General features: G+C 32.5%; 1 protein-coding gene across 4 annotated transcripts in view; it reads left to right on the top strand.

The window, feature by feature from the left end:
- The window catches only part of HNF4G (hepatocyte nuclear factor 4 gamma), a 173,795-nt gene that overhangs the window by 77,369 nt on the left and 81,110 nt on the right, over nt 1-15,316 (top strand). For 2 of the 4 annotated variants that reach the window (XM_074278920.1, XM_074278921.1), the window contains one exon: nt 9,972-10,068. The exons of the other annotated variants lie outside the window; for them this stretch is intronic. In XM_074278920.1, the coding sequence (XP_074135021.1) occupies nt 9,990-10,068 (79 nt within the window). In that variant the 5' untranslated portion in view covers nt 9,972-9,989. The remainder of the gene's footprint in view (nt 1-9,971; nt 10,069-15,316) is intronic. 4 annotated transcript variants of the gene reach the window in all.

The following is a 15,316-nucleotide window of genomic DNA, read 5'->3' on the forward strand; positions in this document are numbered from 1 at the left end:
AAGTAATTTCTTGGGAGCTTAATTGGTATGACACTGAATAAGTAGATTTATTTAGGTAGTATTGTCATTTTTATTATTTGATTGATGAGTACTTGATATTTTTCCAAGAGGTTAGATCTGACTTTATTTGTATGGAAAGTTTGCTAATATCAAAATCTTTAATATAGATTTTTAATTGTTTACAACTCAATTAACTGGAAAGGGACCATTTGTTTAATGGAAGTTTGCACCATGAGGATGAATATAAACTGCTATCCTGAACTTTCTACATGCCTGCTATATAGAACAAGTGATATTTAAGTATTCCTTTTCAGTGAATTTTAGGTTGCTTTGTGATTTTGATATTTTCTGATAGTCTTAAATAGCCTAAATATCTAGAAATGTGAAGATAAATTGAAAAGAACAACCTGCTTGGATATATGATTATACATTTGCTGAGATTTTTCTGTTTTATACTTTGTTCATTCACTAATATGTAGTTTTCTTATATTATCAGGGAATTATACAGAATTGGGTCTCTGTGTTGCCGGGGACAATATTCCCCTTTCATGGACAACTTTGAGAAAACCATCAAAAAACTTTTATAAAACAATTACCAACTAAATTACCCCAACTTTTTAGACATCCAGGAAACAAAATCAATCTATGTTTATAAAGAAAAATTGAATAAACGGAAAAGATGATCTTATAATGCCTGTTAGTTCATGGGTCCTGCAAATAGCTAGTTAATTGAAATTACAATCTATAGCCACATGTAAATGTAGAAATTACTGCCTAGCTTGTGCCAGAGCATTTTGTTACATTAATTGGCTACTAGGTGATCAATGTGTTTAACCACAGCAACTCATGCAGGCCATCTATTAAAGCATGGAGAAGTTGTGTTCTGCATCAGTAAAGGAAACATCATCATGGGAAAAATCACAGATCTTTGAAACATTGATGTAATTATTTCCTTTAGATATATGATATAGTGAGAAGACAAAAATCTTATGCTTTGATTCTCTCTAACATATGTGGTAAAACTCTAACCCTTACATACTCTACAATAAAAATACATTTTCTGTAGTAGACTATGAATTTACTATGGTAGAGGAGAAAGACCCACTGAGATAAAGAGATAAAGTGTAACAGAACGACAATAAGAGAGCCAGAGAGAGCTAGGAAGAGTGACATAGAAACAATGTATGTATAAATGAGAGAGAAAGAGAAAGACAAAGAGAAATGTGTGCATATATACCTTTATATATACAGATATTTAAGATTAGCACATAAACGTCTTTGTCATATACATCAACTATCAATAAATCCCCCCTCCCTTGAAAATTTGATTGAGTTATACATTTGTAATTACATTTTCCTCAAATCCACCAACATTCAAGGTCCCTTGGATTATAGTTGAAAAATCAGATTTAAAATGAAAATGGGTTAAATCATTCCAGTTTCAGTATTTTCTTTTTTATCAAAAGATATATTACTTCACTTTCAGCTCTCCTTATGGTCCTTGTCACAATTGCATGACTTTTAATCACTCATACATTCCATGAGTTACTGTGCTGCTGCAACTTTAATAATGTGCTAGTTTGTTTGGAGGATCTCCCCGATAAAGACCTGACAATCTTTCAAGGAATTGTGAAACACTCAAAATAAAGGATGTTCTCAGGGTCAAAGTAGTTTGGCATACTATTATTTTTCACACAGTATAAAAAACATTAAAATACTGATTTTTCATCTTTTTCTTTTATCAAGTTTGTGATGAAAATCAAGGAGATTTGGAATTTGAAATTATTATAGTGATAGTAACTACTATATATCATGAGAGCAAAGAAACATATGTAACTAGTCCTTGTTCTAATCATAAAATTGTCAACTTGTCCTTTTCTATCAAGTTCTATGCTACATCCATGTCATTAATTTCTTATATAGCTCCTTTGCTATCAAAACAAGGAAAATTGTTAAATAAAGCAAATATAACCATATCTACTTTTATTCAATAGATGTATTACTGAAAGGGTATGTGTGTGTATGCATGAACAAACACATATATAAGTATGGATTTGTAGGTGTGCATATATATATATATATATATATGTGCATGTTTATATCTATTTATATCTACACATATAGATATACATATGTAACTATGGGTAAGATGTACATACACATGTACACATTCTAATCACAGGTTAAGGGAATTAGCTATTCAGCATATTTTTGTACATTCTCAGTGACAGTAATGATGCTTTTTTCTACTATTTACATCAATAATTTCTTTTTTGTGTTTTTTAAATGTTTGTGAATACATAATAAGCATGTCCCAAAGTTCTATTGATATTTTGCATTATATTAAAATTTTAGAATATGTAGTAAATAAATATGGATAATAACAATAAATGAGTACAAAGAGGAAAGTAGAAAGAAAGGAAAGAAGGAACCAAGGGAGTGAAGAAGGAAGGAGAAGAGAAGAAAAAAAAGAGAATGACACAAGCTACAATTTTTGAAATTATCTTACTTTTCATTTCCTATAGTAGAATTGTCTTCCATTACAATCATATACCACAATTTATAATACAACAATTTGTTTAGCTATCTCCCACTTGATGGGCATCCCCTGGGATTCTAATTCTTTGTCTCCACAAAAATGAGCTATAAATATTTTGATACATATTTTTTTCTTTTTCTTTGATCTCTTTGAGGTATAGGAGTATTGCTGGGTCAAAGGATATGCAGAGTTTATGACCCTTTGGGTATAGTTACAAATTGTTCTCTAGAAGTGTACCTAATTTTTCAAATGTCTTTCAACATTTGTCATTTTTCTTGTTAGCCAATCTGGTAGGCATGAAATAGTATCTGAAAGATGTTTTAATTTACATTTTAAAAACATTTTAGAGCATTTTAAAAATGGCAATTTATAACTTTGATTTTTTTCTTCTGAAAACCATCTATTTATATCCTTTGACCATTTATCATTTGGAAAGTGGATCTTATTTTTCTAACTTTGGCTGAGTTCCATATATATTTAAGAAATGAGATTTTTATCAGAGATATTTGCTATAATTTCCCTCAGTGTCATGCTTTCTTTCTAGGTTCAATTGTATTGCTTTTGTTTGTGAAAAAACTTTTCAATTTAATGTAATTAAATTTTTTTTGAACCTCCTGTGACTCTTTTTATGTTTTATTTAATCATGAGTTTTTCCTTAATTCATAGATCTGAAGATAATTTTCACCTTGCTTCTCTAATTTATTTATTTATTTATGTTAACCATTTTTTATGTTTAAATTGATGGGTTTGCGAAAAGTTAGAGATGACTGAAATGACTCAACAACAAAGACAAAATGTTCCAGTCCTGTATTTCTGGTATAAATACCACCTTCTCATATGATCTTTGTGATGCATTGTTGTAATTTGCTTGTTAATATTTTACTTAAATTTTTTTGGTTGAAATTCATTTGTGAAATTGATCTATAGTATTTTTCTCTGATTTTTCTCTCTCTGCTTTAGGATTAAAACCATATTTGTGTCAAATTTAAAAGTCATCTTAACCAATTATTTATTTTATTGCTTTTTTTTGGATAAAACAAATTCCCAATTTCATTTATCAGTTGGCTGTTTTTTATGTAAAATTTTTAAATCTTTTCTTTGATGTTCAGAATTTCTGCGTGCATTTAATTGTAGGTTTTCATATTGTATTTTTCTAGTTGTGATTTCTTAAGTTGCATGCCCCAATTTTTCAGTTTTTTTTTCTCTCTAAGTATAAGTGTTGAAGAATATAAAAGTGTTCCTAAGTTCTGTAATGTCTAACTGGCTAAGTGCTGTATCTGGAGACCTGACTTTAAATCTAGTCTCAGACACTTACTAGCAGTGTGATGCTGAGCAAGTCATTTAACTATTGCCTTAGTCAAGTGGGAAAAGAAATAACAAAACACTTCAGTATCATTGTCAAGAAAACTCTTATGAATAGTATGGTCCACAAAGTTATTAAGATTTAAAAGTTAATAAACAAAAATAATACTTAGAGAGTATATGTATACTTTCACTTTACTGTGATGATATAAAAAAGAAGCTACAGGTGGAAAAGGGATTGTACTGGAAGAAGAGGAAGGGGAGAAAAATGAGGTAAATTACATCACATGAAGCAGCAAAAAAGATCTGTTACAGTTGAGAGAAAGGTAGGGACATGAGTATTGTGCAAACCTTAAATTTATTGGATTTGACTCAAAGAGAGAACATCAGACATATTTAGTTTAATACAGAAATTTATCTCATAGGGAAGTAGGAGGAAAAAGGAAAAGGGAAAGGAGAAGGTAAAAGAAAGGATAATAGGTAGAAAGGGAAAGGAATAAGAAAGGAAGAGAGGCTGTAAAAGGGAAGGACAGAATGAGGGAGGTGGTGGTCAGAAGCAAAATATTGATGAGGAGGGAAAGGGGGAAACAATAATATAACTTGGGGAAATTATAAGGTAATGGGAAAATACAGAATTAGTCATTTTTATCTGTGAATGTGAATGAGATGAGCTCTCTCCTAAAATGGAAGCAGATAGCAACTGGATTAAAAGCCAGAATCCAACAATATGTGTTGCTTACAAGAAACACATTTTAAATTTCTTCAAATTGAAACCTTTTCTGGTCACATGATAAAATGTTCTAAATCATTATTGGTCAGAGAAATATAACTTTAGGCAACTCTGAGGTACCACTATATGCCTCTCAGATAGGCAAAGATGGAAAGAAATGATAAATGTTAGAGGGGATGTGCAAAAACTGGGACACTAATACATTGTTGTTGGTGTCATTACCTGATCCAACCATTGTGGAGAACAATATGGTTCTATGTCCAAAGGACTATCAAATTGTGTATACCTTTTGATCCAGCAGTGTCTCTACTAGGCCTGTATTTAAAAAAAAAAAAAGATCATACAAAATGAAAAGAATCTACATGTGCTCAAACATTTGTAGCAGCCCTTTTTGTAGTGATTGGATACTGAAAACTAAGTTGATGCCCATCAGTTGGAGAATGGCTGAATAAATTATGGTATATGAATGTTATTTAATATTGTTGTTCTATAAGAAGCAGTCAGCAGGATAATTTCAGAAAGGCCTGGAGAGATATGAACTGGTGCTAAGTGAAGTGAGTAGAACCAAGAGAACATTGTACACAGCCACAATATTATATTCTATCAATTCTGATGAATGTGTCTGATTTCAACAGTAAGATGATTCAGGCTAGTTCCAAAGGCCATCTGACCCATCTGACTATGGGGCTCAGTGCAGATCACAAGATAGTATTTTATTTATTTATTTTTTTGTTCTTTGCTTGCTTTTTTTCCCCCTTTTTGATCTTATTTTTCTTGTGCAGCATGATAATTGTGGAAACTATGTATAAAATAAATTTGCACATATTTAACATATATTGGATTACTTGCTGTCTAAGGGAGAGGGTGGGTGGAATGGAGGGAGAAAAAATTTGAAGCACAAGGCTTTGCGAGGGTCAATGTCAAAAACTTTCTTTGCATATGTTATAAAAATAAAAAGCTTTTTTAAAACTTGAGTATTATTCTTCAGAAGGAAAAAAGTAGATCTTTAATGAGATAGAGAGTTTTAAAGCATTCTTGATGAAAAGACCAGAATGAAATGGAAATATGACATTTAAGCACAAGGTGCAAAAGAAAAATTACAATTTAAATATGCAAGACTAATTATAAATATGTCAATAAAGTTAAACAGTTTACATTCTTTTATATGAAGATCATATATATGTATAGCTCCTAAGTATTTTACTATTATTATGGCTGTTAAAAGAGTTTACATAGAAGGCATGGATATGATTTTCTTATATGGAAATGATCTAAAAAACAAGGAAATCATGAAAAAGAGAGATGCTCTGGGAGAATAAGGGAGTGTTACATTGAGGAAGATTACCTCATGAAAATGGCATTCAATGAAGAGCTTTTACAATGGAGATGAAAATGGGTGATGGTACATGGTGCTTGAACCTCACTCTCATTAAAATTTGTTCAACATGGGAAGAAAAAAAGTATACGTATATATCTATATCTATCTATATCTATCTATATGTATGTATATATATATACATATATATATACACACACACATATATACACACACAAAAACACACACACATTTACACACATACACACATCCCTTGTTATAGAAATGTAACATACCCATTAGGGAAATAGGTGGGAAAGGGAATAAGAGAAAGAGGGAGTATGATAAAAGGAAGGAGCAGATTAAGGAAAGCAGTTGTTACAAACCAGATAAATATTTTTGGAGGAACAAGATAAAAATAGAAAGGAAGAAACAAGAAAATAGAATAGAAGGAAATAATATATAGTAATTATAAATGTGAATGTTAATAGAATAAGTTTACCCTTAAAATGGAAGCAGGAAGAATGGTTTAAGAACTGGAATCCAATAATATGTTGCTTGGAAGAGACATACTTGAAGTAGAAATGCACACATAAGAAAAATTGTAATGTTAATACATTGTTGGTGGAATCCTGAACTGATGCATTTATTCTGGAGAGTAATTTTGAACTATATCCAAAGGGCTAAAAATGTGCATACAGTTTGATCCAGCAATACCACTACTAGTTCTGTGTCCTGAAGAGATCATAAAAAGGGAAAATAACCATGCATAAAAGTATGAATAATAGCTATTTTTGGTGGCAAAGAATTGAAAATTAAGTAATTGTCCATCACATGGAGACTGGCTGAACAAATTGTGACATAAGAATATGATGTAAAACAATTCTATTAAAAATGATAAACTGATTGACTTCAGAAAAACTGAAAATACATGGAATGATGCTGATGAATTGAACAGAACTAGGAAAACATTGTATGCAGCAGTAGCAATATTTTTTGGGAATCAAGTTTGATAGACTTAGCTTTTCTAAGCAATGCAAATATCCAAGACAATTTAAAAAGATTTAAGATGGAAATGGTATCCACATCCAGAGAAAGAACTATTAGAGTCTGAATTTAGATTGAAGCTGTTTTCACTTTTCTTTGTTTTTTTTCTTTCTCATTTTTCCTCCCTTGTTCTGATTTTTCTTTCACAATAAGACTAATGTGGAAATACAATTAATATAATTGTGCAAGTATAACCTATATCAGATTACTTGCTATCTTAGGGAGAGGGGAGAGAAGGGAGAAAATCAGAAAGGTTTGGAACTTAAAATTTTATAAAAGTGAATGATGAAAAATATCTTTACATGTAAGTGAAAAAATACTATTCAGTCAAAAAAACCATAAAGACAGAGTTAAAATAAAAGAATTAAAAGAGAATCTACTATGTTTTAGCTGAAACAAAAAAGACAGGGGTAGCAATTATGACCTTAGATAAAGCAAAAGTAAAAATAGGCTTAATTAGTAGAGATGATCAGGGAAACTATATTTTGATAAAACATACTAAAGCCATTGGAGTAAAAAAAAAAAAAATATATATATATATATATATATATATATATATATATATATATATATATATAGTAAGTTGTTTTGAAAAGGGCTCATTTCTCAAATATATACTGGGTATAGAAAAATTTAATTAATATAATAAAATAAAATAATTTCTTCAATCAGTAAGTGGTTAGAGGATACAGTTTTCAGAAAGAGAAGTCAAAACTATCAAAAAGCATATAAAATGCCATAAAATATATTGACTGAAGAAATGTAGATCTGAGATACTACCTCACACCTCAAAGAAATGATAGATGTTGGAGGGGATAAGGGAAAATAGGTACACTAATAAATTATTGGTGGAATTGTATAGAAGTAGCTATTTTGGAGAATAATTGAACTATACCCACAAGGCTAAAAAACTCTACATTACCTTTGAATCAGTAATATCAATACTAGGTCTATATCCCAAATATATAAAAGGAAAAGGAAAAGGATCTATTTGTACAAAAATATTTATAGAAATTAATTTTTTGGTGGTAGCAAACAATTGGAAATTGAGGGTATGCCCATCAATAGGGAAATGACTGAACAAGTTGTGGCATATGCCTGTGAGGCAGTACTCTTTTAAAATTTAATTTATTTTTTCCTGAATTTTAATTCCCAGTGTCTTCTTCCTTAACTCCTCATTGTGCAGTAAAGAAGGCTACCTCTCTCTCTCTCTCTCTCTCTCTCTCTCTCTCTCTCTCTCTCTCTCTCTCTCTCTCTCCTCCCTCCCTCCCTCCCTCCCTCCCTCTCTCTCTCTCTCTCTCTCTCTCTCTCCTCCCTCCCTCCCTCCCTCCCCCTCTCCCTCTCTCCTCCCTCCCTCCCTCCCTCTCTCTCCTCCCTCCCTACCTCTCCCTCTCCCTCTCCCTCTCCCTCTCCCTCTCCCTCTCCCTCTCCCTCTCCCTCTCCCTCTCCCTCTCCCTCTTCTTCTCCCTCTCCCTCTCCCTCTCCTTCTCCCTCTCCCTCTCCCTCTCCTTCTCCCTCTCCCTCTCCCTCTCCCTTTCCTCTCTCTCATTTTCTCTCTCACACACACCATACACACCCTCTATCTATCATCTGTCTGTCTCTAGATGTTTTAAATGGTGATGTTTTGTGACCATATGACTCGCACACATATCTTTATGTGTGTTTGGGTGGGAAGAGAGAAAGAGCAATAGATCAAAACACATATGCATTCATGCATATTTATATTTATATAACACATATATACACACATATATCCATGCACACACTTATGTTTCCTTGGACTTACATACATATATCTATGTGTACATTTTACGTAGATAAATAGAAGCTCTTCTGTGAGTATGAAAATGGTGACATGTGAAACTATATTATGCATGCTTCTGTTTCCAGTTTTGTCTCTGGAAATGCATAACATCTTCATAAGCATTTTGTAATTGATTTGAATATTTATATTACTTAGAATAGCCTAGTTCTTACAGTTATTTTTCAAACAATAATGCTGTCACTATATACATTTTTATCTTAGTTTTGCTCATTTCACTCTTTCATGCACGTTTTTCCATGTTTTTCTAATCAATCTACTAATTTCTTACAGATTCCACTGCAATCATGTATCCAAACTTGTTTAGTCATTTCCCAATTGATGGATATCCCCACAATGCTGTCACAAAGAGAGTTGCTATAAATATTTGAGAATATATACGTTCCTTACTTTTCTTTTTTCTGATCACCTTGGGAAATAGACCTAATAGTGCTGTTGTTGGGTCACAGTTTTATAACTCCTTGGCCATAATTCCATAATTGTTCTCCAAAATGATTGACTGAGTTCATAGTTCCATTAATAGTATATTAATATCCTAGTGGGAAATGAGGAGACAGGTAGTTTAGAAAAACAAGGGAAGACCCATGTCAACTGATGCAAAGAACACAGTGCTGAGAGATCATTGTGCACAATAGAAATATTTGTATTGATGATCAACTGAAAGATTTGATGATTTTGATCAGTACAATGATCTAAAATGATTCCAAAGAACTCATGATAAAAAATAGTCTATCTCCAAAGAGAGAATTCATGAACTATGAATGTTAATTGGAGTGTAATTTTCTTACTGTCTTTATTTTTCTTGATTTTTTTGAATATGACTAATATGAAAATATATTTTATGTGATTTCATATATATAATTGATATCATCCACCCTATTTCTAGTTTTTTGCCACTATAAAAAGAACTGCTATGAATATTTTTGTACATCTGGGTCCTTTTTTCCTTTTATGATCTCTTTGGGATATTTCAGTTTATATTTTCCTTTGAAACTTTATTTATATATATATTTTTAGGTTATTGTTTTTTAAGTATGTGTATTGAGTTTCATACCCACAGATAGTATTATTGTTGTTTTTTATTTTCCCAGGTAACTTCTTGAATTTGGACTTTATATTAAATTTGAGTAATCCTTACCTCTGCAGTATTAGAAAGACAAGGGAGAGATGGCAACTGTACTGTATTTCAGCCTTTAATTTCCTGTTATTTTCACAGCGAGGTCAAAGGGCCTATATGCTTTCAGTCATCAAAAGTGGTGCGATTTGGGGAGAAATCTGCTGTTTTCCTCATCTGTGTTCTGGTTCTTCTTCAGGTAAGGTCCATCTTCTCTGGCATTCATAGTCTTTCTTTGTTCTTGAACTATAAATGGTTCCCATATAGTACTCTTACTCCCTGTGTCCGCAAACACTCCTTTCCAGTTTGGAACTGAGACCCCTCCATGGTTAAGACTCTTGCTCCTTTGTAATTGCTCCCATCTTTCCACTTTGGAGCTCTATTCAGAGACTTTGACAATGGGCAATAAAATTATCAAATGGCACCCTTTTTGGTTTCCAATACTAGTCTAAGGGAACCCTGTAATCACTTTTTTTCTATTTTTTCTTATTTTATTTGAAAAAAACACAATAAAAAAAGAAAAACAGAAAAGGGATAAAAAAGCAAATAAATCAAAACAAAAGAGAGCATTGTATTGTGCTCAGCAAAACAGAGAGAGGATTAAAAATGTATAACAACAAATTACCAGATGAAGGAACTCTCTCTCTCTCTCTATATAGATAGATAGATAGATAGATAGATAGATAGATAGATAGATAGATGTTAGTGGAAGACATATTATATTCATAAATATCCTTTTTTTCTTTACTTCCTTATAAATTATTCTTTAGTTCTCTGCTAGGCACCTTATTGATTTTATTTCTTTTCCCCCTTTTTATTCCTCCCACCATCCCCAAGGAAGCTACAGTTAAGAAAATATAAATGTATACATATATACATATGTAGATATATACATTCACATATTCCCACACAACACCTTATATACACATGCCTTTCCTATTCCTGCTGACACTGCTTAAATTCTGCTCCATACCTTACCTTGCTGTTATTTTACCTCCCTTTAAGGATCCTTCCCATGTCTTCTTCCCTAACCCTTGGCTTCTCCATCTGCCCGTCCCTCCCCTCTTATTTATTTATTTGTACAATAGTTTTTTGGCTTTCAGTTTTATTGATTTCCCCCTTTTATTTTCAGAATTAAAATTTGGTATTTAATTGGAGGTTTTTAATTTGTTATTTTTCTTACTTTTTTAGTTGCATGCACAATTCATTGATCTTCTCTTTTTTTATTTTATGCAAGTAAACATCTAGTAATATAAAACTCCCCCTAAGAACTTTTTTCTTTGGCTTCATTCTCCAAATTTTGGTATGTTGTCTCATTATTGTCATTCTCTTGGAGAAATTGTCCATTGTGTCTATGATTTGTTGTTCCATCCAGTTATTCTTTAGGATCAAATTATTTAATTTCCAATTATTTTTGATCTATTTTCCCTGGCCTTTTATTACATGTAATTTTTATTGCAGCATGTCTGAAAAAGATGCATTTACTATTTCTGCATTTCTGTATTTGATTTTGAGGGTTTTATGTCCTAATATATGGTCAAATTTTATGTATGCATGAACCACTAAAAAAAAGGTGTACTCCTTTGTGTCTCCATTCAATTTCTCCAAAAGTGTATCATACCTAACTTTCCTAAAATTCTATTTACCTCCTTAACTGTTTTTTAACATTTATTTTGTAGTTTGATTTATCTAGAGATCAAGGTTGAAGATCCCCCACTATTATAGTTTTGCTATTTTTTCTTGCAGCACTCATAACTTCCTCTAGGAATTTGTATGTTGTATCTGTGTCACTTGGTGCATATATATTTAATATTGCTATTACTTCATTATTTATGGTACCCTTTAGCAAAATATAGTTGCCTTCCTTATCTCTTTTTATTAGATCCATTTTTGCTTTTGCTTGATCTGAGATCAGTATCATTATCCCTACTTTTTTATTTCAACTGAAGCATAATATATTCTGCTCCAGCCTTTTATCTTTACTCTGTATGTGTCCCTTATTTCTTTATTGATTTTGGAGGATGCTATACCCTTCATGATATATATGTAGTGTTGTCTATTGAACCCATTCCCGATGTGACTAGTTTTAAAACTATGAGTCCTCCTTCCCCATCTAATGTCTGTATGTCTATTCTTCTGCACCTCATTTGTATAACATTACTGTTGAAAGCCTGGATCTCTTAGAATCAGCCAGAGTCAAGAGGCAGGATAACACAAGTCTTTATTCTTGGTCTTTTGCGGTCTAGTAAGGGGATTAGATCTAGCAATCTCCCCACCTCCTTCCTCTCTCTCTATTGCCTAGAGAAGGACCCCTCCTCCCCCTCTTCCTACTCCACCCACTCATCTCACTTCCCCTTCTTTGTCCACACCCACCTATTGAGCCAGAACAGAATAGTTAAGTAGGGTCATCCTCCAAACATGTGGTAATAGAGAATTGTCCAATTGGTAATTAGCCTCAAGTGCCAGGTTACCTTGCATCTGCTCAGTTCTAGCCCTCTACATATTACTTTTTTTACCTTAATTCTGCCAATCTTTCTTTTGAGCAACCCTGTTATGTGAGTCTTAAACATTAAAAAACAACAACAACAACAACAACAACAACAAAAGCCATATTTAAACAGTTTGTCCATGTTGAGTATCTTAAAATTGATCTTTGATATTGGCTCTTATATGTTCAGTTTTCCATTAAGTTCAGGTTTGGATATAGAAAGTCCTGAAAATTTGCAAGATTATTGAAGGTCCATTTTTTCTCATTCAGAATTATATAGATCATTAATTAGTGGATATGATATTTTTGGTCACAGGTCTAGATCTTTTAGTTGTCATAGATATGATTCCAGGACCTGCAATCTTTTACTGTTGCTGCTCATAAGTCTTGTACAATTCTAATTATAGTTCCAGCATATTTGAATTGGTATTTTTTCTTGTTTCTTACAAAATTTTCTCTTTGATCTGGGTTTTTTTTTTTTAATTTGGAAATAATATTCTTATGTATTTTCCACATAGGACTTCTTTGAAGTGGTGATTGGTGGATTTTTTCTATTTCTACTTTTCTCTCGTGTTCTACAACTTTAGGACAATTTTCTTGGATTATTGCCTGTATTATTATGTCAAGGTTCTCTTTTTGGTCACAATTTTCTAGCAGTCCAATATTTCTCATATTTACTCTTCTAGATCTGTTCTCCAGATCTGTTGTTTTTTCTTATAAAACATTTCACATTCTTTTTTTATTTTCTCATTTTTTATAATCAGTTTTGTTATTTCTTGGTCAATCAGAGCTTCACTGGCTTCTCCTTGCCTAATTCTAAATTTTCAAAGAATTTTTTTCATCTCTGAGACTCTGTATCTTCTTTTCTAGTTGATTAACTTTTTTTTTCATAATCTTGTTTTTCTTGGTTTTAACTTATTTTTTATTTCCTCAATATCTTGCATTTGATTTTTAAATTATTTTTAAAATTTCTTTTACAAATTCTTTTTTGGATAGGGAAACATTTCACATTACTCTTTGGGATAGAAACTTTTTTTTTTTTTTTTTTTTTACTAAACTGTCCTCCTCTGAAGATTAACCCCCGTCTTCCTTGCTCCCATAGTATATTTCAGTAGTGGGATTCTTTCTTCTTTGCAAGTTCAGTTTTTTAAATAAGAATTATTAGTGTAAATATCTCTAATTGTGGAGTGGAGATAGTGCCTCAAGCTTTCTTTCAACTCACCCCTCTGACCAAGAATCCCAAACGAGGAGCTCCACCCTCCTGCAAGTGGCCACAGCCAACAGCATACTGTGCCCTGCTGCTACTTTACTCATGGGTGTTTTTGTTCCTTCTCATCCAAGGCCATCCCTACAGCGCAGCTGGGCCTGGCATTACAATCAGTTGAGGTTTTCTCAGTCTTCCCCTACTCTAACCCAGACTGCAGAAAAGTCTGAGAAGTCATAGTCTCTGTGGTTCCTGCTGAGAACCAGACCTAGCTAGCCTGAGGGGTCCCCACTTAACTAGGTGTTTCTGTCCAGTTAGCCTGGGAGGTTTTTGCACTTTACAGGGGTTAATCCCAGCTGGGGTGAGGGGGGGGAGGCTTTCTTCAGAAGGACACCTGTTCTGCCCCAAATCTTGTTTTTTCACTAGTTTATCTTCGCCCTGAAATGCAAATTCGCCCTTTTTGTGGGAAAAATCTGGAGAGCTTGAAATTTACCAACCTGTGATACCCCTTCCCAGAATCATCCTATAATCACTTTTTAATCTAATATAGGATACTTTAATTATCTCTGAGTTCTAAGTGTTCCTAATACCATTGCTTTTGCTGCTATCACTGTAGCATCCTACAAAGCCCACAGCAGATGTACCTTTTGCTGATCCAAACTCTTGACTAGCCCTCATCTGACTGATCATGGATCCTTCTTCCTGTCTACATAAACTGCTTTGAGTTATTAAAAAAATGATTCATTGTGATTTTGTTGTTGTTGTTGGTATTCCTGCTTACAATCTGTTTTGATATGCTTTTTAAAGTTGTTTTGAGAAGAATATTGGTTGAGATCGGGAAAAGTGCTCACTTTATTCCACTATTTGGATTATACCCTGGAATTACTTTTATGGAGTAAACATTGCATTGAATTATTTGCAATGATAATTTTCAAAGCAACATTAATTTAGTGTTTACTATGTACAAATTCCTATTAAATAAAGAGGAAAAATAGTACTTTTCATATCTGGAAGAAGCTTTTAATTTGATAAGGCAGGTAACATATATACACACCTATATAATTCTGTATAGGGTTTAAATTATATCTATTCCATGACTTTAGATTTAGCTTCCAGAAAATTGGAAGAAAACGTATCTTCTTCAGCCATTAATGAGGTAGATTCGTTTATAGCCATGGTCATAGCCAAGATATCTCTGGGGGCAGCAGTATGGTCTTGGGGGAATAGTAATAACATGTAGGAGATGAAACTTGTGGTGAAAGAGAACCTAATCTCCCTTTACAATGAGCTACTAAGTGACATATACTTCCTTGTGAAAAGATATCTCAACTTTAAGACATGACATGTGTAAGAAAGAATATGTGTAGACATAGTATTATTTTGAGATGGTGAGGGTTGGGTTAGCCTGCATCACATCTATTGGCTAAAGTTATCAAAAAATGAAACAAAATAATTGACATTAGGCTTTTGAGCCTGGTTAATTTTGTGTAAATTGATAAGAGCTCTTTTAAAGCCACAGATAATTTTTAAATCACTCTGCCAAGATTATATTCTATTAGTTTTTTTCAAGACAAAAATTACACATGCATTACTGTTATTATATAACATATATTATAACAATATTAATTACATGTATCTATATACATATAAGTTAGTTGAAAGAGAAATGTTTCCAGAGTTTTCAGAGCTGATTCTAATACATATTATCTCTGTGATCTGGAAACATTCACTGAACTTTTCAGTGCTTTAGACCTC

The sequence above is a fragment of the Sminthopsis crassicaudata genome, chromosome 1 (assembly GCF_048593235.1).
Source record: "Sminthopsis crassicaudata isolate SCR6 chromosome 1, ASM4859323v1, whole genome shotgun sequence".
Lineage (NCBI taxonomy): Eukaryota > Metazoa > Chordata > Mammalia > Dasyuromorphia > Dasyuridae > Sminthopsis > Sminthopsis crassicaudata.